This window comes from Gallinula chloropus (assembly GCF_964237585.1).
Source record: "Gallinula chloropus genome assembly, chromosome: 5".
Classification (NCBI taxonomy): Eukaryota; Metazoa; Chordata; class Aves; order Gruiformes; family Rallidae; genus Gallinula; species Gallinula chloropus.
Window position 1 is genome coordinate 60,225,172 of NC_140090.1, and position 25,234 is coordinate 60,250,405.

Consider the following 25,234-nt stretch of genomic DNA (forward strand, 5'->3'; position numbering starts at 1 on the left):
CTCATTAACAGTAGTTGTGTGTCCAAATTCCTTAAGAAGCTTTGAAAAATCTCAGCCTAAACAGGTACACACAATCTGAGTCATTGTCCCTTCTTTATCTTTTCCCACTACTGCCAACAAAAACCCAGTACCCCTGGACTGAGATCTTTTAAAGTCTCCATGCTGACACAGTCTGCACTTCTACAGAAAAAACAGAGCTGTGGTGATACCAGCAATGGGGTTGAAATAAGCAAATAGTGGAGCTGGAGCAAGAGCAGCTTGCTGGAGCAAGAGCAGCTTGCTATCCATGCTCCAGTGACAAAGCCATTTTGAGTACCTTCCTTGTCAGAGTTCTACTTTTTACCCTCTATCTACTTGGGGGGGGTGGGGTGGGGGGGCATTTATTTCATTATTTTAACCAGGTAGGTGTCACACTGTCTCCTGAGTGATGGTGCTAACCTTATTTCTTGGGCCTTTCTTACCAAACCAGCTGCAGGAATAATGTTTCACTCCAGAATTGCATGTGTCTTGCATGTCTGATGTCTTGCTGTGAAAGGAATACTTTTAAACCAAAAATTTGTTTGTGTATGTTTCAGGGGAAGACGTCTGTGTCTTTCCCCACCCAACCAGATTTGCTCATTTCTGGCACCCTGTGTTTGCTCCAGAGAGTCTGCCAGAGCAATTCAGTGTGGCCTTTTGGGGTTGGAGTTGTGAAACACAACACCAAATAATTATAGTATTGCCTTAGCAAACTAATTGCATTAACAGCAAGCAGGGTATGTACAAGAAGCAGGTTAACACTTGTGCTTATGCCTTTTTTACTAAAATTTGCTGTGATTATGCTTCTCATTCATCTTAAATTATTTTTTTTTCCAGATTTTCCCAGTCTAGCAGCCTTCTGCAAGCTTATAATAAAGTGTTGTTCTCCTTTTCAGGACCCTGGTCCTGTGCTAAATGAAGTGCCCCAGCCTGGCACTGGTACTGACTATCCAACCTCCATCACTTCAATCAACAAGTCCTCCTCTGCCTATCCCTCTACCACAATCGTCAATCCCACTATTGTCCTCTTGCAGCACAATCGAGGTAAGGAGACTTGCATATAGATGTTTGTGGCTCAAACTAAACAACCTGTTGTGCTGCAAAGAGCTGGAGAATGTGTGTGCCATGGACAATTAAGTCGGGACTACTAAGAGCTAACAAAGCTGCTTCCAGAAGGTCGTAGCAACTGGAGCATACAGGAGGCCAGTAAGAGATTAGAGGCGTGGGACAATGCCTGTTTTTTCTAATTAGACCCTGTAGATCAGAAGCCACTCTGAGGTTAGGGGAGAGGCTTGTAACTGGGTGATGGACATGTGAGTAAGTTATTGCAGGGTAACAGCTTATCCCCTATCAGGTGTCCTGTCACGGTGACAAGGTTGTATGCTCTCATCTGTCAGTTGAAGCAAGGTAGCTTGAGGTAGGTTCTCCCTCACTGGAAAAAGGGACTTTTCAGCTACAGCAGTGTGAAAGCAACTATAGTTTCAGTTACTGTGTGAGAGATTTAACCTTTGAATTCTCAGCAGAATTTGCCCAGTAGTAAATAATCCGTTTAACTGTAAGTTTGAAATTGGCAATTTGTTCCTCTCTCCATAACAGGATCAACTCAGACTCAGACTGCAGTAGTCCTTGAGCTCTGGGTTTATATATAAACAAAGCAACCTTGTTTGGGCACTCCCAGGTTTAATAATCTAACCTTTCCTCTGCCTCCCAGCAGCTCACTCTGAATGGATAGTTGCATCTCTTTACCTCTGGCATTAGAAGGAGACTTCTCCTTTTTCGTTCTGGCGTTAACTCAGCCTCTCAGTTCATTGTGCATCACTAAAGACTGTAGTTTATAAAGGGCCACACAGATGCAGTTCAATCTGCCTTGGTTAACAGTCAACGTAGGACTCCAGGACAGGCAGATTCCAATCTACAATGCCACGACTTGCCTTTTGCAAAGAAAAAAAAAATCAAAAAATGCGAGCAAGGCCTGCACTCCTCAGACAGTGGTCATTCTAGTCACAGGTGTGCACTGATGTGCTTCTTAGCAGCTGCCCATGTATTTATTTCAGTGGCTATTTGGTTCAGTCTTTGATCCTGAAGATAGTGTCTTCACAGTAGCCCAGCTGATAGCAAGTGTAACAAGTTGGTTACCTCTTTCTTTTTGCCAGCATCTGAAGCAGCTTTGCTTATGTGCTTCCTCAACTGCTTCAAGATGAGAAAATATTATTTGAGGCAGCCTTATTTTTCTCTCAAAGGTTTTTCTTTACTTTCTTGTGGCAGGATTCTCTTTTGGTTGGTTTTCCATTAAATCTGGAGCATTTCTGTGTGTACAACATAAGGATATTTTCTCTCTGTAGCTTTTAAGAGCGTGAGAGAGAAATCTATATAATATGGTATACACACTGGCTCTGAGACAACTGATGTCAAATTTTTCTGTTTACTGATTATCTTTACAGTTAACAGTTTGTTCTGTCTGAAAATGTCTTGCCCCTCTGACCATTAGCACTCATGATACTGTATCCTGATAGATTAAAGAGTCTTCTCTCATCACATTTTTGTTGGCTATGATATAGAACATGGCTTGATAAACAACTTGATCCAGTCTGTATCTCATTCTAATACGTGTTTTTCAGTCTTTATTAGCCAAACTTGTAATTTGCAAGAGTACTATTGCTCTGGTTTGACAAGGCATCTTAGTCATAAATCTGTATTGACTGATGTTGCATGTGTCATACTATGTATTTATTAGTAAACTCCCATGCAAGTCATTACAATATTGTGTTTTTTCTGGCCTTATTGTTAACTTGACAGACAGATGTCCCAGCCATCACACTAATGCTTTTTGAAGCTTGTCACAACATTTGCTTTCTTCCTTGTCCTTTGGAGTTTCCTTTGTTTTCTAAGGAATACTGAGGATCAATGTTAATGGTCTGGTGAGCTACTGTCCTCGTAACTGCTCTGTTTATAACAGAAGTCTGCCCTAAAGCTCTTCAGTGCAGTTTATATGAATGTGCTAATTTTCAAGCATCTGACTTCAGTTGTTGTCATTCAGCATAGGCCTTAGTTACTGCTGAAATGGAAAGTGTTTCTCCATCAGACCGTAGGACGTCAGACTTTTTTTTTCTTCTTTTCAAATGTGGAATGGAAATAGTAATCAGATGTGTCATCTTTTCTGCTCTCTTATTAACAGTTCCATTGTGCCTACTTTGTAAAAGAACAAGATAAAAACAAGGTTGCTGGGTTTCTGTTTATTATTCATGTGCCTCAAAACATAATTTTGAGTCTCAGAGACATTCTGTTAATTCTTTCACTTCCACTGTAATTTTATTTCACTCCCCAGCATATGTTACCTACTCACAAGTACGCATTTTCTTACCTTTCCATCTTTTTATGTATTGAGGGTTTTGTACAGTTTCTTGTGCTTCCATTCCTATCTAGGCTTTATCCCATAATAGTATTAATGTTTATATTTGCTAATTTAGTATTTTAAAATGATTCTCAGATCTTAGTCATCTATCTACTATTTCTGTCCTGGCTGACATAATTCACATTTGGTTTAATCTTTATGGACCTTATCTATTCAAAACTGGTTTGGACTCATGGCAGATGACAAATTGTTACTAGGATGTGATCTACCCTCCACTGAATGGTTAATGATGTTTTGTTCAGAAATCAATTCCATTGTGTCAAGATGAGGTTTAATATAAATTCCTCTTGTGTGCCATGAAGTACTCTCTGAATTAGAAATTTCAAGGTCATTTTAATGCTGGCAGTCTGAGATCTCCAGTAGTTTAGTTAATCTTCCAGATGGATAATGTGTCTTTCTTTCTTCTCGGTGGATTATTGATTGCTTTTTAAGGAACTGATTATCTTATTCTCTGGAGTGACTGTTGTAGCAGACCTCACCTACTGTCCTATTTTGTTTTATATGCTAGTTCATTAATCTGTAAGCATGTAAGGTCCTTTGATTTGGAGCTATCAGAGACTTAGAAACAGGAGATGGCATTTGAAGCACAGAAACCACACTGTATCCCTTTTTTAACTGCTTCATCTTACTCAGAAAGTTGTGATAAGAGGTCTCAGAATTTTTTCTACTGGATTTCAGTAATAACAACTGAATAAGATTTATGGTTATACACAGGTAATGTCAGATCCTCTCGTGCATTCCTCGTAAGAATTTCTTCCCTTCATATCTGTTTGAGTTTTGATTCATTTTCTTTTTGACACCTTTATTTTGCACTAAACGCTTACTCAAATACTTGTTTCCTCCTCCCCTTTTGTTACTGGTTTTAAGTCTGAATTTCCTCCTCTGAGAACTGTGACGGTATCTATAATCATCCCTTTGCTGTTGTCAGCAGTTATATTCTGCTGTTATATATCTCAGTCCTTTCTCTGAGATGTATTACAAGGTTTTGGCCTTTGCAAGCAGTCCCAGAACACAAGATCAAGGATGAAAGCCTCAGTTAGCTGGTGTGTGTCTGAGGTTACAAGCTGTCTCTGGTCAGGCAGGAAAGTGAAATAGCACTGATCCTCCCAATCCTTCCATTTCTATCCATCAGCAAGTCCTCTTCAGGTAAAAAGTACTTTTTTTTTTCTTTTTTCTTTTTCTTTTATGTTTTTTTCTTTTTCTCTTCCTTTTTCATTCCCTTTTCCTTTTCTTAGAAAAGTCTGTTCATTCATGATATTCTCTCCTCTGTGGAGGAAGAGATGGGAGAGAACTCTCAAGCATCAATTCCTTAAACCCACGTGTTTTTGTCAGAAGACTTTATTGACTGAATGCAGTTCACCTTAGTGAAAGTGATGGCTGAAGCTGAGAACATCCTCACTCATGTCTTCTCCTTTCTCATAATCCAGCGGCCTCCTACTGATGGCCTGCTTAGAAGAATGAATCCTGAGACAGGTGGTTCCTGCTGCCTTTACAGGCTCAGATTGCTAACCCTTCCTTTTCCCCATTGCACGTAGGGGTTTGTTTCATATGTTGGCAGTTGTCATGTGAGTATAATGCACATGAGAGGCTCGCCACAGGTCATTAGCAGACCAGAAGTGCTGGCTTTAAAGACCAAATTTCATAGATATTGGTGAGTGAGCTGCATTTAGTGAGGGCAAATATTGATCTCCCTTGCTGAAGTTGATCCACATAGAACAAATATCTAGCCAGGGTAGGCTCTGCTAACAAACAGAATACAACTGGAGGACTGTTACCTACTGTGGATTTGCTTGGCAAGTGTCCCATGCCATCCCAAAGCACAGTTATTTCCTGGGTAGGCATTGCATGGCATGATTTATTATGAAAATATAACAGGTGTGATTAATATATTAAAGTTTTAAATCTTTGTATTAACAATGTGAATTTCAAGAGTGTATTTTGTATGTCAGGAAAATAGTTTATTCTTTTCAAATGGCTTTTGTGCTATAAATGAAAGGATTGATTGCTAAGGAGTAAAAAGAGCAGAGAACAAAGAGATAAGAATGCTCAGTTTATGCCCAGATATGGCTTGCGCAAGTCATTTGGGCATCCCTTTAGAAAGCAGCTGTAGGCATTGAGTTTAGAGTGGTCAAAGACACTGGAAGATACTACAAATGTCCTATGCTGTGAACTCAGTAACAGAAGGCTAAGGGGACCGTTCTGAGACTCAAAGCCTCAACCAAGCTGCATCTGTGCACAAATCACTGAACCTGTGGCTCGGTGGTATGTGATGAGACTCAGCAAGAACCAAACAGTGCCTCAGTCTTATATCCCTTGAAAGCACTACAGCATTTTTGTTTCAAAGCATTCTTCGTGCTAATGGCTGACGGAGTTAGTTGTGAAGTTGTTTGACTCTGTGAGTCTTTACTGTTTTTCAAATTGTCTCCTGTCCAACTTTTTTCATTCTGTAATATTAAGGAAAAGAAATGCTCTTTGCAATTGTATTGGTCACTGCATCATGAGATATATAGTGTTCCACACGGCTGCAGCGTGAAGAAGGAGCTGTGGGCTGTCACTTTGGCAGGGTATTTGAAAGCAGATTCTCTCCAGCAGCTGCTGCTGTTCTGTCTACAGCGTATTTCTTGCCTGTCAGAAATGCAGCACAAGAGCACTTGCTGTTTATGTCTCACCCATTTGTTCTGTATTTCTTTTTGTTTTGTTTCTTCCTTTACCACAGAACAGCAAAAAAGGCTTAGTAGCCTGGCAGGTATGATGTGAAAGGTCTGCTACCCCCAACTGCTGACTCTGCTGGAGCAAAGCTGCTGCTTTGTTAGCTTGTGGAGTACCTTGAGCAAACACACTTCCCAGGAACTGCAAAGGAATGAGTATAAATATTTGTCCTGGCTTAGTCCAGCTTGCTGAATGTTTGATTTCAGTCTTTTCTCCAAATGTGACCTGTGTGGCCACATGTTAATATACCAAAACCCTAAATTGCTTGTCTATTCCTCCTAAGTCATAGGATTTACATTCAGTTTGATTGCTCTAGTTAATCTTTAGAGATGATTTTTTAGCCTTTAGATTTATTCCCTTGGGGCATATTTGTAGGTTTCTCTAGAAAGCCATTAGAATTAGTCTTGTTTGTGGTGAGAGGGGAGGAAGAGAAATAAAAATCAGTATTTACATGACTCCAAGAGCAGAAGTATTCGTGCCAGATGTCAAAAAAATAGGTTATAAAATTGTAGTGTGCAAATATACACATGTGCTGCCACCCTTCTTTCCCTGGGCAGCTCTCTTCTCTTAGAACAGGTGTGAGAGTCTCTGCTTGAAAAAGCAAGTTGTTCCCCTGATCACCTTTCCTGCTCCAAACCTCAAACAGAAGTAGCTCAGTCTGCAGTGAGCTACTTGTGGCAGCAGCTCACATTGCACCACTTTACTTGCATTGTTATTCTTCGGCTATGCCCATGGCAGGGTAAATGAACATGTAGGGGAGAAGAGAGTCATAGAGAGTTCCCAAGCACCTTAAGTATTGCAAAGATGAACACAGGGAAGCCAAAGCTGTGCACTCTTGCTCTGCTTTATGGGGCCTGGACGAGCAGAGTATGTCCATGAGGACAGCATCTGTCTATGAGGCAGCGACTGACCTGGTCCAACTTCACTCACCAGGTTCCTTCAGCTGCAAACACCAGCCAGTCCCTCCTCTCTACTGCTGCCCTGTTGAGGTGACAGGCTGCAAAACAGCTTACACAGGTTTCTCTCAGCTTCTTCCCTTAGTGTAGGTGTTGTCTCATCGGACACCACTGTTTAACGCAGAGTTAACACTTGCCTGCAAGTCTGGACAGAGGTTTCCTGTTGGTTTTTCCTTTTGCAAGGTGTTTCCCTTCATTATCAGGAGCTCCTTTGTTTTCTAAGCTAGAGATACCCACAGAGCACTTTTTTTCAGCCCAAATGACCCTCTGTCTGGAAGAATGAAGCCCATTATGGCACAGCTGGGTCTGCACCTGCTCTCAATGTACCAAAACAACCACTCAAATCTGCTGGCTGCCACCTCTACCCGTGATTTTTGTGTCCCCTTTGTCACTGCAGTGAAATTCTTTTGCTGTGCAACCCCATGTAGTGCTGCTCCTCTTGCAAAAGAATGGCTCAGGTGCCATGGAGTGTGCTGACTCCTGCAGTCTGGTTATTTGGGTAATTAAGCACCAGATCTGGTGCTCTGATGTGTATCAGCCTGGTGCATACCTCCATAAACTATCTTAAAATCCATGGAGCTGCATGGCAAATAAGTCAGGATGAAGTTCAGCTGCTATTCTCCAAGTTGTAGGGTATTGTAGGAAATCTGTGGTGAAAGACATCTGCTTTGGTTCCTTCCTCTGCAAAGACACCAGTGCAGCAGGTGTTTGTGTTGCAGTACCAGCTGAGCAGCCAGACTGGAGGAGGCTGAAGTGGTCCTTTTGGCTGAGTCCTATGGACCTAGGGACCTGGCAGGGTGCACAGGAAGGGCTTGCCCTAATACAAACCATGCTGTCACAGGCCTTCCCTCTCTCCAAGGTTGTCAGTCTAGCACCTTCAACCAGTTCTAAGTGCACTCCAAGAAATACTTTTGAAAACTCCTTCAAAATACATTTAACTGGCTTGTAGATTCCCTCCCCCACCAGCTGTGCCATCCTATAGCCCCCACACCTTCATGTTCTAATATTAAGATGTGAATTCATGGCTGGGAGATGGCTGACACAGTCTAGATGGTGCATGTTATTTTTACTAAATAATCAAGATAAATATTTACCTTAGATCATGGTTGTGGCACTGGGAAATGAGATTGTGATACATTTACCATGTTGTTTGTGTCTAGGTTGGTATTTTGGAGATTATCATCTTTGTTTCAGATAGGGCCTACCTTGCAAACAACCAACCACTTCTCCAGTGCAGCCAGCTAGGGAATCAGAGAGGAATAATATATACTTACCAGTCCTGGTAGGAAATGGTCATTGTGGCCTTCTCTGGCATTTAATTCTTTAACCTGCAGAAAAATGCCTTTTCTAAACCAGAAGCTCAGGACTTGTAACATCAGCAGTGACCATGATAAGCAATGGAGGAAAGCTATGACTTTTCCTTAAGTTTGCATCCTCTCCACATCCTCATCCCTATCCACATCCAAAAACCTGCTTCTTTGTGGCCTTCAAGGTCACAGAAGAATAGTCCAGTGTCAGTTTTCTTTCCATGCTTTGTTTCTAGAGGTTTAGAAAGGAGTTTAGTAGTGAAAATGGACCAAATACTTCCTAGAAAATGGAAAACCCTGTACACCAGGAATATGAAAGAACCAAAAGACAATACACACGTTCACAGGGAGGGGAAGTGCTAAACAAGAATTTAATAGATGCTTTGGCCCATTTCGAATAAACAGAATTTGAGTTTTCTTAAAGAGAAGGAAGAATTAAAGTTTGGTGGTAATTTCAAACCAAACACTCAAACACAAGTCCTTCACGTACTGAATTTCGCAGTGCAGAATTGTGTTTGCTCAAGGTACCAATGGACCAATCTTTGTTATGCACGAGCCTTTCCTCTGCTAACTGCCCCTTTCAGATTTCTGCACATTTAATTGCTTTGGGCAGTATGGTGATGTGCATGTGAATAAACATCTCTCTTCAATGCATGCGGTGATGTAAAAATGATCAGACATGGCCAAGTCTTGATGAGGCAGACTGTAAAACCACAGAAGTTTCCTCTCCAGAAAATCAGCACAGAAAAAGTCCTCAGCAGACCCTGAGGGTTGCTGTGCTTCAGAGCAGCCTGAACTCCCCTGGTTCCTTGGCCAGTGGTGGTGGTGGTGTCTGCTGCTACATGTGAGTGTCAATTGGGCGGTGTCAAGGAATTTCAGGTGGAAACAAGGTTGTTTGGGGCAATTAATAGTTCCCCTGCCCCCACTTTATGCAGACTCATGTGCAGGAGGAATTATACGTAAGCTAAACAAGAGTGTAATTTGTTGTTTACAAACTCTGGGTAGGGTACAGAGATTAATTGGAAGCATCATATACTGACTGTAACAAATGGGATTGTCAAGCAGGTGAGTACAAGCTGTTAAACAGTAGTGCCAGGATGCCAAGTAGGATGCTCCTTCAGATTGAAATCACCAGCAGAAAAAGAAGTCTAGGAGATTGTATCAGTGATGCTTTTTGACGAAGAATGAGATTGTGGAGTCACTAATTAGTCAAAAAGACACACACACTCCCCCAAAATAGCCCATGAAACCAAAATTTTCCCCTGTCTTGCACACATAACTGAGCCTGCTGTGAGATGTGTGAAGGTGGCTACCAGAGATCTGCTAGCCTGCTTCTGCTAGCATCGAACGCTTTCTTGGTAGATTTCCTTCAGTCAAGATGCTAACCACAGCTAGCAGTGATACAGTCTGTCTCATCAACTACTTGCTAGGACTTTTTCCTTAAAAGCGTGCAGTATCATGAAATGCCAGGATAAGAACCCACCATTTTCATTTCCAGATTCAGTGCCAGACAGACTAGTTTCTGATAAAGTTGATTCAGCGTTCATACGGGACAAGCCAGTTCAGGAGACAGTGCCAAGTGAGAAGAGGGCAATGGAGGAGAAGAGAAGAATTGTCAGGAGCCCTCAGCATGTGCCTGATACATCCGTCGACGATATTGGCATTCCACTGAGGGTAAGACAACACAAAACCTGGGCCAGATTCTGCCTACCTTTGGACTCAGGATGTTCGTTAGACCTCCAGAGACTGCAGAGATTAAAGGGAAGGTAGAATTCTAGTTGCAGTGTATTTTATTATGAATTCTTCCCTTTGCTATCAGTGACCTGGTTCAGCTGCCTCGGGAGGAAAAATTTAAAAATTAATATCTCTTTTCATCATATTTGAGAATACTGTTTACTGTTCTTCTGTTTCGTTCATGCTTAGCAGCTAAGAGAGAGCTTTGTCTCATTTTAGACATCTTAAAGGCAAGTATCTCTTTTATACACGTTTAAGTTCATTCAGTGCTGAGGAGAAATTATGAAAAGAATTGTTAACCTGTTACAACTGGTGTCTGGAATGATTTGAGCACTAGATGTTTCTAACTGGCCATTGAATACTTAGGAAATTGATATGTATGACTGAAATAGGCAAGGTGTCTACTTTTAGATGTCAAATCAGATTAATATGCAAAACCTTCCCCACAACCCACAGTTCTACACAGGTTACAAACTACCCCTGTAAAGCTTGTACATTATTAGTAACTCAAGTGAAGCCTGTGAGGTTATAGACCTAAGTGAAATCATTCATATTTCAAGGTATAGATTTCATATAGCCTTGATTTTTTAGATAGTCGGTGATACTAAATGAAATTGGAAGCAGATTATAAACCTCTTTCATTGCTGGAAGATTCAAAAGAAGTTTGAAAGGCTGGTAGAGTACACGGTTGTGATTATGTGTGTATTTATTTTTCCAACAGAATACAGACAGATCAAAGGACTGGTACAAGACAATGTTCAAACAGATCCACAAGCTAAATAGAGGTACTGTAACACAGATGTTTGTTTCCTTTAAAAGACCACCTTGATAACATCTTTCTTTCATTCATGTGAAGAACTGTACTGGTTGCTGCGTAACAGTGGTTTATGTTAACTAGTGTTTGCTCTGCACCACAGAATTCAACCCATGTATGTGAAATCTCTGAAGTCAAAGGTGAGAGAACAGTGAAGTCCAAAAGAAGGTCTGAGTTGTTCTGAAAGGTTAACTGCAGTACTCTTGTGAAATCAAGACTACTGTTTGAGATCAGAAAGCTGCTAAAAATTCCACACTTAGAGAACATAGATCCCTGAACTCCAGTTATAGCAGCTAGCCCCACCCCACACACTTTTAAAGGATAATGGGCTATCGCTGAAGTGGCTCTGTGCATAAGAGAAAACTTGTTACACTATAAAGCTTTAGTACCTGCATAATAAAGCTGGATTTGAAGCATACGGAAAGCAATATAAAGATTTCCATTGATTTTTGGTGAGTTTAAAATCTGAACTCTGCTTTTTTTTCAAAACCTCAAATTTTCTCCTTTCAAAAACCTAAAATTATGGTGAGCACTTGCAAACTTTGTAGTGGTGCACTCTCAGGGAATCCCCCTGCTTTGGGGCACTTCTGTGCCTGGCTGCTGGTATGTTCACATTTGTTCTTCTGTGTGAGAAATGGCCGCAGTAGCATTTGCAAACTGAACCCTCTGAACAGCTGACACGCAGGTAAATGCCATTCAGAACCGCGCTTATACAACAAAACACAGAGCATGCAAAACCAGAGCTGTATTTGCTGCTGCAGGTGCTGTCGTGATGAGCTTTATGCATATATAGATGGAATGAGAAAGAATTGAACTGTTTCCTAATCCCAGTGCTCCTAACAGAGGTTCTTCAGCTCAGCCAGAGCCTGTGCTTCAGAAGGAGAATGAGTTCAGTCCTCTCAGCTTCCAGGGGCTCTTGCAAGGCCCAAACATGCAAGGCAGCAATGAGGAAAGAGACATCTAGGTTGTGTCATGCTGGGATAGCAGCATCACAGGGACTGTTCTGCAGCTTGTATGGATTCTTGTCTCGCCCTCCTTCCCCTTTAAATCTGTCCTCTGTTCTTTTTTGCAAATCATGTGCCTCTCCTTAGACACTCCTGAAGAAAACCCCTATTGCCCTACCTACATATTTCCTGAACTTCCTGAAATCCAGCAAAAAACTGAAGGTACCAGAAGTTTAGCCAGAGTATTCTGTTGTCTTGTGCTTTGAGTTAACTATACTATAGCACCCTACTAGTAACTGGATTCAGGTTCTAGATTTCAATTACCCATGTGTTGCACTGGCAGGAATTCAGTTGTGCCAGTGTACCTTCTTGTGTGATGCATAAAATAACTAAATCTTTGCTAATCCATTAATCTTTTTTTTTTTTTAAGCCATGATGCCATTTACTCTAGTATTATTAAAGTAGGCAATAAAATCATATGGTGATAGGAAATTGGGGGATGAAGCAGAACCTCCACTTCACTGTGGATAGTCTCAAAATCCACTGCTTTTCTCTGCTGCAGAAGACAATCCTTATTCTCCTACATACCAGTTTCCTGCGTCTACTCCTAGTCCTATCTCTGAAGGTAATAATAAAGGACCATATGTATTTTTCTGCACAAATGCTGCCTTATCAATTTATTTTCTTCCTGGAGTTTTTTCTAGTTGCTGAGCGTTATGCTGCCTCATAATGATTTGCTGCACTCTAAGCATTGCCTTGACTGTATGATGCCTTTTTGGCTTTGCAGTGCTCCTCTGGCTTTGTAACTACTCTTTGACTAATGCTACAGACTTGGGGTTTGCTTGGTTTTATGCGCTTCTCAGTTTTATTTAGTCATGTGTGTGCAGTGATTATTTAACAGTTCCTAGAATGCTGACTTACATGTAAAGATATGGTTTAAATGAAATTTCTCCCCCCCCCCCCCCTTTTCAGAGCAATACATTTCTTTAATTATTTACTCTGGTTTTGCATATTAACACAGTATTAGGGGCAGACCCAAAATGCCACTGAAGTCTATTGGTAAAAAAGGCTGCTTGCTTCAGTGGGTTTTGGATCGGTCCCTCAGTGTAGTCTTTTAAAAGAAATATAACTTGGTAACATAGGTTCAGGGCTGGCCTCAGGTGCACTTGGCATACCTAGGCAAGGGCAGAACTTGACTGTCTCATCAGCACATCTTGCAACTTGAAATAGCACTTACCTTATCCTCTTCATGTGCTCAGCATATTGCTTTAAACTTGACATACAAACCAGACTGCTTTGCAGTCATGTTTCAGTGATGGTGAAACAGTACCTATTCCAGTGACAATCCTGTAACTGTGCATATGCATGAAAATGCTTACATATGAGAAACACACAGACATTTCCTGACTGGGAAATTGTTGTGGGTGACAGCCTTCTTGGCTTGGTGTTTCAGTATCACTTAAGATCCTGCAGTTTAGGAACTTGCCTACTTAGCCTGTGCCTCAAGCCAACCCTGGTGAAGCTATTAATTAACCATTAAGTTTGATGTTTATATTAAACATCTAGTGGGTACTATATAAGCAAACATACAATATGGGTTCTAGCTGGGATGCTCAAAGAAGACTAGGACACATAAGGTGTGTTGCACTGCCAAAATATATGTGGACTAGTGTAATACAGGTATGTAAAATACTTTCTCATATCTTGGTGAAACCTGTAGGTGAAAAGTCCTGTCTTGCAAAACATAATGCAGCGTACATTATTTTCTATTGACAGAATGGTAAGTGGCTATGGATGAGACAGAAACAAAGAGCTTTAATAACTATTTGATAAAGGATTTTCTCAGATATTAAATTTTCTTGTTTGTAACTAAGTTTGAAAATGCATTTTGCTGCTGTCAGAACTAATGTAGTTCACAAAAGCATGGATGATAGTCTGTTAAGCTCTGGTTTCCTATAAAAATCCCCAGTGCACCTACAGAAGTACATATGAAAATAATTTGTTGGCTTAGGTAGGTGAAATTTTATTGGACCAAACACTTGCTCCTTATTTCAAATACATTGGGAAATGTTTCTCTAGTATCTGCTTGGAATCTTCCCTTGATAAGGAACCTAGACTATGCGATAATGTAGACAAGTTGTTTCATGTTTAGAAAACATTTCATGTTATAAAACATTTCAAAATTAAATACTCAACTACAGAGGAGGATTGAAGCCTCAATTTCATACAGTCAGTATGATTGATAAGCAGATTTTTGCTTTTGGATGCATAGGATCTCCTAGAAGCATTAAGAGTTGGAGTATTGAAATGTAGAGGTTTTGGACAACCCTTTAAAAGAATAAATCTGTAGATTCTGTAGGATCTACAGGGAAAAACAGCCTGTTCTCGCTAAAGGAATCGGATTTTGAAACTACAAATTGGTGATGCTCTGCTCCATTAAGGAGAATCCCACAGATAAAATGCAGCCCTGAGGGCCAGGAGATACTGTTTTCATGCTCATCTCTGATTTACTCTTTATGAAGTCATTCCAGTTTTCCGTGTTTCAATATTCCCTGTTGTAAAATGGGAAGAAATATAGATGCTCTTCTTTGTAACAAAACTTACCTGTTCTCACTATTGTAGATACTAGGATATTAGCAATTGAAAATAGCACTTATCTGCAGTGAATTTTATCTCCTGTATGGTTTTCCTGTCTGAATGATGAGCTGTAATGAATATTGATATTTCTCTTCAAGTAAGTACATCAGTTTTTCATTGTTCACCAACTCTAAATAATGCTGAAAGGTGAATAGCTGTTTTAGATGTTTCCTCATCTGTATTTGTAGGGCGAGTTTTGTGATCACCATGTATTTTGCTATCTGAATAAACCCATCTTATATATAGCAAAACAAGTTAATTTTGTCAATAATTCCATGTAATAACATTAAACAATTTTTTTCTGTCAATTAACTTTAAAATGTGGAGATTGGCCTGAAAATTGGCCTTCACTATTTTTTAGCATGAAGGTTATAATAAGCACACCAGAGTCAATAGCCATCTGCTTGGAACTTAAACCTTCTAATTAATTCACCAAGAGAACTCAGCAGAGAGGCTAAAAGTTAAGACTTCTTTGAGCTTTCCTGAAAGACGTGATTAAGCCTGGAGTGCAATTTCAGGTCAGTTGAGTTAGCCAGATTGGTTTTTCCAGCAGATGAGATTGGCTGTAGCAGTTGAGAGAAGAGCTGAAAATTGTTTCTGTCTGTTGATTAGCATCACTAAATTCTCATAACACTTTTTTAGTATGTTCTTCTCTGTCCTGGTTTTCAACTGGGATTGAGTTAATTTTCACCAGAAGCTGGGAAGGGACACAGCCAGCATAGCTGAACCAAACTAGCCAAACTGAGGGATATTCATGCTCAGTACGTAAAGGGAGGAGCTGGCCACAGCGGGAGGATCACTGCTCAGGAATGGTGTAGGCATTGGGTTCTGGGCAGTGAGCAACTTGCATTGTAAATCACCCACTTTGTATATTCTTTTATTAGTATTGTTGTTATTTTCCTCTTCCTTTGCTGTCCTAGGAAACTCTCCTTATCACAACCCATGAGTTTTACCTTTTTCTTCTGATTCTCCTCCCTCTCCCACTGGGTTGGGGAAGGAGTGAGCAAGTAGCTCTGTGGTGCTTAGCTGCCAGCTGGGCCTAAAACATTTTCATATCTAGTTTTATTCTAGGTTCTTTTTTGCTTTTCAGTCTTTTTCTCTGTTACTTTTAGTGGTTTCTTTGCAGAGGTAATACCTTTTCTCACAGTTGTCTTTGCAGTTGTTGCATTGTACGTCCCTGCAAGTTTGAACTCTGAGCAGCAGAAAAGGGTGATGGGCCTGTGAGTCCAGTTTCCAGGTCTGGTCCCAATTCACATTGCTACTACCTGCAGTTCTTTGAGGATTCATTCCAAAACCTGTTGAAGATGGTGAAAAGGCACCCCTAGGTTTTTGATTGAGTCAGTCTCTCTGGCCATCACCTGTAGAGGTGATGGGTGGCAAAGCTGCCATCCTGCCACTGTCTGTTTGGACACATCTGCCTTGCACACTACAGTACCATGTTACCTTAGAATAAGGCAGTATGGGGTTCCACAGTGCAAGGCAGCAGTTGTGTCCTGGGAATGACATTGCTGTGCTGATGCAGTACAACACTTTGATGCTCTGACAGGAAGTTGTTCAGGCCGGGGGCTGTACCAGACCACTCAGTTACACTGATGTCACTGCTGGCTCTTTTGGAGCTCCTTGAATGTCTCTATAGCATTCTATAGGCATATCTTTCATATTTAAAAGGTAAGGCCTACAGAACCAGGACAGTCTCTTAGTACAAGTATACATGTGTGTCTCATGTCAGGAACATTATCTCCACTTAAAAGATAATCTGAGGCATGATCTGAATATATTTCAGCTTGGTGTGTAAGTTAATACAAGGAAGATGGAACAGTGATTATCAGAAATGATTGGGAGCAAGACTCATCAGGTCTATTGCTGTGTCTAGCACCTAATGAGTTATTTTAGGCATGTATTACAGCTTTTAGATCCTCAATTTCTCTCTCAGCTTTTGATAAAGTGGTTCTAATAACCCTTGCTATAGAGGAGTTTTGTGATAAAAAGTGATTGTTTTCTAAAGTGCTTTCAGAGCCTGGAGAAAGGTATTAGTGTGAGTAGTACATTAACATTTGTATCTAATCTAGGAATTATTTTTAAGTGCAATTTTCTTTTTTAGGATTCTCTCCCTATGGTAAATATTGGGTGTATTACTCAGATTATGGCCAGTGTGTTGGTAGGAGAAATGAAAAGGGTCTCTGATGCTGCTTCTTCAGGGATTTTTTCACCTCATTTGCAAAATACTTTTGTTTTTCAGATGACGATTCTGATTCATACTCTCCTCGCTATTCCTATTCTGAGGACAGTAAGTAATTCACATTTCTTGTGTAAATTGACAAACAGAAAGAGCATGTAAAGCATGCATTTACTTGCCTCCTATCCAGTTCACTAATATTCCTGTATTTGACTTATCCTACAGGCAGAAACCAGTTTTCAGTTCCCCGCTCCAAGAGTGAGATGGACAATATTGATTCAGAGAAAGTTTTTAAGAGGTCTGCCACTTTGCCACTACCAAACCGTACTTCATCACTGAAATCAAGCCCAGAAAGGTGACCTGAACTGAGATATATTTGAATCAGTACTGGAAGAATCTTTGAAAGCTGTGACTGGGAAGGGAACAAAAGTGAAGCTTTAAGTTGTCAACCCCAGTTAAGCTTTTTTGGAGAAGTAGATGTGTAGTTTTGACTCTGAGTCTTCTACTAGGCAGCAGTGAACTCCTCCACTGTCACAGGCCTGTCCCAGACTTTGTCTGTCTTTTTTTAACCAGGCATCAGTCAGTCTGCTGCATAGTTTTCAGGCTGGGTGAGGAGCAGTTCCCCGAGTGTCATGCCTATACAGTGCATGCCACAAAGGCACAGTAGAAAGTCTTGGCTTGGTGTGACACTGTGAAGACACCCCAAAATACAAGCAAACAGCAATTATTGTAGAGAGACATTTTTTTTTATTTATGTTGAGCTTTGATAAATTTTGTTACATTTTCCATCTCTGAAGGGTCCCACCAATATGAAGTGTACTGGAAATAAATTCTAGTTAGTGATGTCATTATGGATCTCTCAAGATGATTTCCCCTGGTTTATTGCTTTGTTTATTACTGTATATTTTAAACCTCTTTGTAACAATAATGAATGTGTTTACAAAGTTAAGGGAAAGCAGAGTGAGCAGTGTTTATGTCCTGCTGAATTCTCCCAGCTCTTGAACTGCTCTTCCCTTCTACACCAACTTCCTCACATTCTTAATGTTTTTCACTTGCTGCCTTAAATGAGTAATGCCATAATTTGAGACTACTAATTCAGCAGGCATTTCAGACCACCGGATCAGGACACAAAGTTTGCTGGTAGGCTGTGTGTTCCTTGCACAGCAATTGAAGGCATAGTACACTGGCCCTCTGAGGAAACTCTTGCAAGCTAGTGAAAGGATTACAATAATTGGTGCTTCCTATTATCTAGTGACAAAAGAGTGTTTCACTAGAGAAAAGTTTCTCGGGAGTTGGAATCTTAAGCTATCAAGTTTATTCTAGACAGCAAGATCAATGCTGTTGAAATTTGTACGCTGCTTGCAGGCCATTTTGGCTCTCATCTTGCCTTACTTTAGGAAAAAAAAAAAATTAAATTTGTCTCTCCTAAGCCAGTAAAAAGACTTTGGGCAACTGAGTGCATCATTCCTATCCTAAACGGTGTCAGTAGGGTAACTGAGAGGAAACCTAGAGCAGCAGTTTTGTTTAGATGCCTCACTTTGGTGAATGCTAGGTGAGATGAATCCACATACAAATTGCACATCAAAGGGAATGTACCAAGAGCAAGACTGGAATCAGTTTGGCAGCTTAAATGGCCTTATTCTGGGGCTTCTTCAGGGGCTTTGGTTATTCTGCATGGTGTGTTTGAATATATTACTTTTCGGAATTGGACATGGTAGGATATGGACCCTGAATGCTTTGTTATTGCTGTTGTCTAAACTGTGCCAGTGTGGGCAGTGTACAGAATTACAGTGGTTTAGTTAGTCAATGGACTGTTCTTAGCCATCTTTAGATATACCAGTCTGAGATGATTTGTTCGTGTCTCTGGAAGAGAGACTCTTGGACCCTCGAGAACCCCAGAGTACCCCAGAATCCAGAGCAGTAGTAATCAAGGGACGTGGCTAAAATGAAGAAATTCAGCAAAAGATATTTAATCTGAGTTCTGCTCAAAGTTTGGACATGTTCATATTTGTGAGCTTCATTGAAGCCCATTACTGACTTATTTCCAATCAGGAAGGGTATGGAGGTCTGGAAGTTGATTGAAAGTACTTGAAAGAACCCCCCTTCCCTTGCTACACCAGTGGTTTCCACAGCTGAGCTGTGTCATCTCTGCCTGCTATAGATAAATATATGCCCAGAGCCCTGTCTGAACTGTTCTTCTTGCAGCAGATTCCTTTCCTAGATTAGAAAAAGTACCCTGATTAAACCAGGATTAACAGGGAAAGGCGCCTGTTGAAAGGAAGTGCTCGTCTCCATAGAAACCACAGTGTTTTGGGTTAATTGATCTTTCTTTCCTCAGGACTGACTGGGAACCTCCAGACAAAAAGGTGGACACCAGAAAATACCGTGCAGAGCCCAGGAGCATTTATGACTATCAGCCAGGGAAGTCCTCGGTTCTGAACAATGAGAAGATGGTAATGTTTGTTTTATCCTAGTTGGTGGCTTTATCCTGTGATTGTAAAATACTCCCCAAGTGCTTGTGCAGTTCCACCCTGATAGGATTCCTTATGCTTACATTGCAGTGCTCGTGTGATGCATTTCCTATATATATTGTTTTGCATAACTTCCTAACATTTTTGTTCTCTATAAAGCAAGATCCAGGGGGATTGAGAGGCTTCTTTCCTTTTGGACACGTTGTTTTCTGTGTTAAGTATGGATCACTAACCCTAGTTTTTAATCCATGTTTGACACTGTGACCTGTTCAGCAGCTGTTTTGCCAGCTGTACTTTTTCTAGGGCAAGGCATTAGTTGATGCAGGAGAGCTGAAGGCATTATGCAACAAAGCAGGTTCGTTTCTCTGGTCCTCTGATCCTTTAAACACCGAGTCACTAATTTTTAGAGTGCCTGTAATGTGTCTCAGGGGATGACTGAGGTGCGTGCTCCTTTTCCTCATCTGGATCTCATTTCAGTGAAGGGAAAGCAGATCTGACTGTGAGCTGGGTCTCCAGCTACACCGGTGGGTAACCTGGAGTGTTAAGTGAGCTGTTACTAGTTTCAGTTTGAATTAGTCACTAATGCTGTGAATTGTGACAGCTGAGGGATGCACAGAAGCTTGGCTGAGAACACTTAGCAAAGGGGCAGGGCAGAGAGGGTGTGCTAACCTCATCAGCCAGTTCTGTATAAATCACCACAGCTTACTTAAGGTGTCCTTCAGTGGTACAAATGCGACATTAAGTGCTAGAAAATACTAAAGAAGGTTAATATTGAACAGCGAGTTTGGTACACAAAGCTGTGATCTTTTTATATAGACACTAATTTGAAGTCAACTGCAAGTGTGTGTGAAGTTCCAAACATGAACTGGACTGTCGAGCTGTAACAACTCAGACATTGATCCATGCGTGGAGTAGGTAAAGGAATGGTCCTGAAAAACCTAAGGATTTTACACTGAAGCAAAAGAGTGAACAGCAGTTTAAATCAATACAAATGTAAGAATCAAGTCTGATCTGGTACCTGATGTTTCTCCTTAGTATTTTGGGGGGCATTTTTTTTCCTTCCAAGTACAATCACAGTCCATCACTTTTTGAAGATACTACAACCAACTTCTTTTCACACTTCTGCCCCTTTACTGACTTGTTGCTCCTGAGAGGGGTGTGATCCTAATGCCTATTGAAATGGGTGATGGATGACTCTCTCTTAATCCTACTGGGTGTTGGCTTGGCCCATTAGAGAAGTACCAGTGAGGAGAGGTTTAAACATGGTATGACAACTCCATTCCTGCACTCCACCCTTGGAGCGAGGTTTCTGCTGACTTCAGTGGCAATTTTGTGTCATGGTAAGCAGCTAAGTTCGAACCGTTCTACAAAAGGCCTGCCACATCTCTATACTTGAGCCTTTGCAAAAGGTCTGGCATCACAGACAGTGACACTGTTTACATGTTCAAACTTCTTCAGATACTTAATTACACTGTTGAATCAAAGTCTAAGAGCCACAAACAGGACCATAAACAACGCAACTAAGAAAAATTGTAGAGATCTCCTCAAAAACAAGAAGAATGTGATAGCTTCCAGTGTTATTTTTTGAGCTTTAATTTCAAGATAGAGATCACAGAAGAAAAAAGGTCTTGAAACAGTGCCTTCATGGTCTCCATCAGTCTCATTGAATGCAGCAGCATTGCAGTGGTTAGCAGCTAGATTTTCCAAGGAAGCTGCAGGACATTTGTGGATATGTCCTGGTAATCACACACAGAGCTGTGACTATCAGAAACCAAATCCAAAACCATTTCAGAGAAAGGAAGAGCCTTCCATCAATGTCAGTGGGCTTTTTGTTTTATGTAAAGGCAGCTGTGTAACAAGATAAGTGCTGTTAGAGCACAAGAAAAACATGGAGGCATTTGCTTCTACTTTGCCTTTAAGAAATAGCCAAATCTTCCTCCAGGTCATCGGAGATCAAACATGATGTAGCCATTTATCTTTTGGATTGAAGCATTTCCCCTCTTTCAGCATCAATCCTGAGCTCTTAGGACAAGAGGGTGTTTTTGTGATGCCTAATGACAGAGTCTGGAACATCTAGCTTTGTTGGGAACTTCTCCCCTGCCTCAGTAACCTCATCCCAGGATGATTTGCTTCAGGACACTGTGTGGGCCATCTGTGTGTGGCTCATTGCTTGTTGGGATGGAACACTTGGGATCATGCTGGCATATCAGACATATGTATTTATATTTTTAATACACTGAGATCCATTCTGTCTAAGGCTAGATATACTGAACTGCAAGAGTTAGCTAGATGTTTTTTGGGAGTGTCACCTTATAACTCTCAGCAATGGACTTCATGCTCCTATCTCACCTGTAGTGTTAAACAGCTACAACTGTTTCAACGTTTTAGCTTTGTTAAAACAGATTGTATGAACAAAAGGGAATTTTCTTTTCAACTGTACTGTTTTCTGTCCTGTCTGATTATCTTTTGTTGTAGTTTTGTCTGATTCTCTAACATTTATTTGTGAAGAAACAAGTAATAATGTCTCTCTATCCATCCCTTCAGAGGTCTTTCAGGAATGTGCTTTCTCTGACTTGTCTCCTTCGATTTAGAAGACCACATTTCACTCTGTTTGCAGTGTACAGAACAGGGTTTCTCACATATTCATGTGCTGTTAAAGATGCAGTATTTGATTCAGGTCTCACTGAATCTCTCTTTTAATCAAATGAAGATCTAAAAAGAGAAATTAAGTACACGCAGCTTTGAACTTGGTGGAAAGTCGTGACAGTAGGACTGAAGGGCTGGTTGAATCCCCTTGAGCCTGCTTGTGACTCTGGACAAGCTGCATAATCTCTCCCTGTGTGGGGTCACCTGATCTGTAAATGCAATTCATTCATATTCATGTTGCTCACAATGATGCCATTAGGCTTAACCGATGTTTGCAAAACAGTCCGTGGCCTTTGTGAGAGAGGTGCTATAGAAATTCCAAATTAAGGCTAAATATCTACATTTTAGAATGGAAGCCATGGGATCTGCATCTCTAACAGTCCCTTTCCGTGTATTCTTTGCATAATGTTATCCTTCTCTTTCTTCCATTCCCCTATCACCAACTCCTTTAGACTCGGGATATAAGCCCAGAAGAGATAGATTTAAAGAATGAACCTTGGTATAAATTCTTTTCGGAATTGGAGTTTGGGAAACCGGTAAGTTTGATAGTTGCAATGACCAATGAAGTCAAACTACCCTTTTTTTTTTTTTTTTTTAATTGAATGATTGCCACATCCCTTTGTTAGGTCCTAAATCTGGAAGAGCTGCCTTACTCATTTCAAACAGTGACTGTTCAAAACAACATCCTGACCCTGACGTAAAGCAGCTGTTCTCTGCCCACTTTAAGTACTTTGAAGCCGTTTACAAACATTCCCCACCTTCCAGCCATATGTATCAACAAGGCAATATTTTCTCACACACCACTGTTTTTTTGTTGTTAATGTTAGAAGTAATACCCTGTTCTCATAATTGAAAATCCTTATTCAAAGCCCTTATTCTTTCTCTGTCTAACAAGATCTAGGAAGTCTGAAAGGTAGCTTTAAATCAAGGAGAATCACTCCATTTATTCCTAGCCTTGACTTGTAAACTGTAGGTCAGTAATTTCCAGTTATCCATAAACAGATCATGATCCTGTTTCCTGCTCATTTCCTTATGCGTGTCCCTACCCATTGTCTAAATGGGGTGCATCAGTCTGTGTTGAATAGCCCTTGCCATTCCCTGAAACCAAAGGAGTCTGAGACAAGTGTGCTTTCTTTTCAAATGGAGCTGTGTTGCTATGTGTGTGTGTGGGGAGGAAAAAAAAAAAAAAAGCAAGCAGCCTTTATTTCCCATTCTGGAAAAAGATGAAGCAAAGCTTAATTATTCAGTAGGACAAAAAGGGCATTTTGATGGAGGGAACACATCAGTGGTTGTGGCTACTGGAAAAAATGTGACTTTAAAGCAGTTTGTGGCCTGTTTTTTACTCATTAAACACTATTAATTTCATTATTAAATATTGCTTAATAAGCCACTCCTGTTGTACCATAAGGTCAGTATCAGCCTCTCCTGTCTATTCAGCTATAGTGGTTGATCTCCTTTCTCCTCAGGGTCAGTTGCCCATGCACACCACTTTTGAGTGCTGCTGAGATTTCCCTGCATGTATGAAAGCCAGAAAGATGTTTCAAGGTTCAATACTAGCTTCAAAGGCAACTGCACATGGACACCAGAGAGCAGGTTTTCTCTAAATCTAGTCTTTGGTCTCAGAGAAGTGACAAAACTCCTCTGCACAGACTAGCTGCCTGAGGTTGGATGCCCAGTCTGATCACATCATAGAAATAGTGTAAGTTTTGCTGCAAATCAAACACGCACAATTGCTGGGTAGTCCAATCTGTCATAGAAAATATAGCCGTTTTATAGCTGTGGATCTTCCATTCTAAACTAAAGAAGGAGCTTCAACAGTGTTTGACATGAGACCCCCTAACTTTTAGGCAGAAGAAGTCAGGTAAATCCCACCTCACTGAGGTTTTTAAGTGATGTCAGTATAAGGATTTAACCCTTCACAAGTTGTTATGGTTTAAGATTTCCACGAAGTTAGAAGAAACCCACTTCTCTTTGCTGCCATTTAATATATGCTCTTGCAACAAACTAAGGTTTGCCACCTCAGTGATCCTTTGAATTAGTGTAAAGTAATGGAAAACATGTCAGAGAAAGGAGAACATTTATGCCCTTGGGCAGTTCTAGGAGTGAGAGTATATCTGTTCCTTAGAAGTGTACATTTGTGCTCTTAGTGCTTTTAGGCATGCAGCCTTGGCCTTACTTCAGAAAAGACTATACCAGCAATCGAGCATCTGTTCTGGTAACAGGTTCCTCGCCTTGCTCAGGTCACTGCTGTTAGGGGCTGCTTTTCTTACAGCTTGCCTTGAAAAGGTATCCCATGTCAACATGCCACAGCTTGAAAGCTGTGCAGCAGTGCTCCCTGATCAGCTGTGCCAGCCCCACATCTGGTACGTGGTACATAGAACTTTGGCATCAGTCGCTTGAATCAAGGATGCCGTCTCAGACTCTTATAGCTAGCAAAGCTCCCTCTGAGCTTCATCACTACAGCAAAAAGAGCATGCTCTTTGTAGCTTTAATCACTGGCCATGAGAGGACCAGATTTTCGTGACCAACTAGAGACTAAGCTAGTGACTGATGTTTGCTAGTGCCTGGGATTTTCAAAAAGTCTCTGTTTGTCCCAGCCTTTTTTCAGCTTCTTCTACAGGCATGATTTCCCTTAGATTTTTTACTTCATTTGCAACTCTGTGATGTGGGCAGGAGGCACCCTTGGTAAAAGGGAGTACAGGATTCTTGTGAGCCTGTGGGTGTTGCTCTCCAAAGACACCACAGTGACCCAAGATGGGGCTTTCCCCATTGAGGAATGCACATGTGCTTCCTAGGGTGGCTGAAGTGACATTTTGCTGGACCAGCATCCCAGCTGCATTTCTGGGCAGCTCTGTGAATGGGTCCATGCCCTGCAGACAGGTAGATCGGTCTCTACAGCACAGATGCTTTTTTAGTGTGCTGTCGAGACTGTGCCTCTTTCCTCCTGGCCCATGACTCCTCAGGTCCATGGAGATCATCCACAAAACTTGACTTTTAGTCAATCTAGAGCTCAATTGTCTTCCACTGTGATTGAATGTGTGAAGAACACACGCATGTGGGGACTTTCTCCCAGCCCTTCCTGAGACAATAAACTCCTTGCTATAAAAGGAGAAGCAGGGGGCTGGAAGAAGGGGCATATGCCACATTACCTCCTTCCCTCCCCTTCCTCCCTCCAAATCCGTGTAACACCATCTACCCCTTTGCAGCTGGTGATCTGATGGATAAGAAATAAGTGTTTAGTGTTTGCATCCACACAGTGTCTGTGTTAATGTAAAGTGGGACTGATTCCAACTACATATGCTGGCAGTCTTGAGAGGAATTTGAACCAAGACCCAAGTGGTGTGGCTTTGATAGACTGACACTCAGAGATTCCCTATCAGTGACTCAGAAGCGCTTAAGCTGGTCACAGA

The 25,234-nt window shown here is 41.1% G+C and overlaps 1 protein-coding gene across 7 annotated transcripts in view; it reads left to right on the top strand.

The window, feature by feature from the left end:
- Positions 1-25,234, top strand: part of SORBS1 (sorbin and SH3 domain containing 1) — a gene marked incomplete at its 5' end in the record, with an annotated part of 89,818 nt that overhangs the window by 34,363 nt on the left and 30,221 nt on the right. For 6 of the 7 annotated variants that reach the window (XM_084265586.1, XM_084265589.1, XM_084265587.1 and 3 more), the window contains 8 exons: positions 915-1,062; positions 6,147-6,176; positions 9,901-10,076; positions 10,858-10,921; positions 16,771-16,818; positions 16,933-17,062; positions 19,046-19,160; positions 22,277-22,360. In XM_084265586.1, the coding sequence (XP_084121712.1) occupies positions 915-1,062; positions 6,147-6,176; positions 9,901-10,076; positions 10,858-10,921; positions 16,771-16,818; positions 16,933-17,062; positions 19,046-19,160; positions 22,277-22,360 (795 nt within the window). Of the gene's footprint in view, positions 1-914; positions 1,063-6,146; positions 6,177-9,900; positions 10,077-10,857; positions 10,922-12,041; positions 12,117-12,456; positions 12,520-16,770; positions 16,819-16,932; positions 17,063-19,045; positions 19,161-22,276; positions 22,361-25,234 lie in introns of all 7 variants that reach the window. The other variant, XM_084265585.1, reaches the window with a different exon arrangement.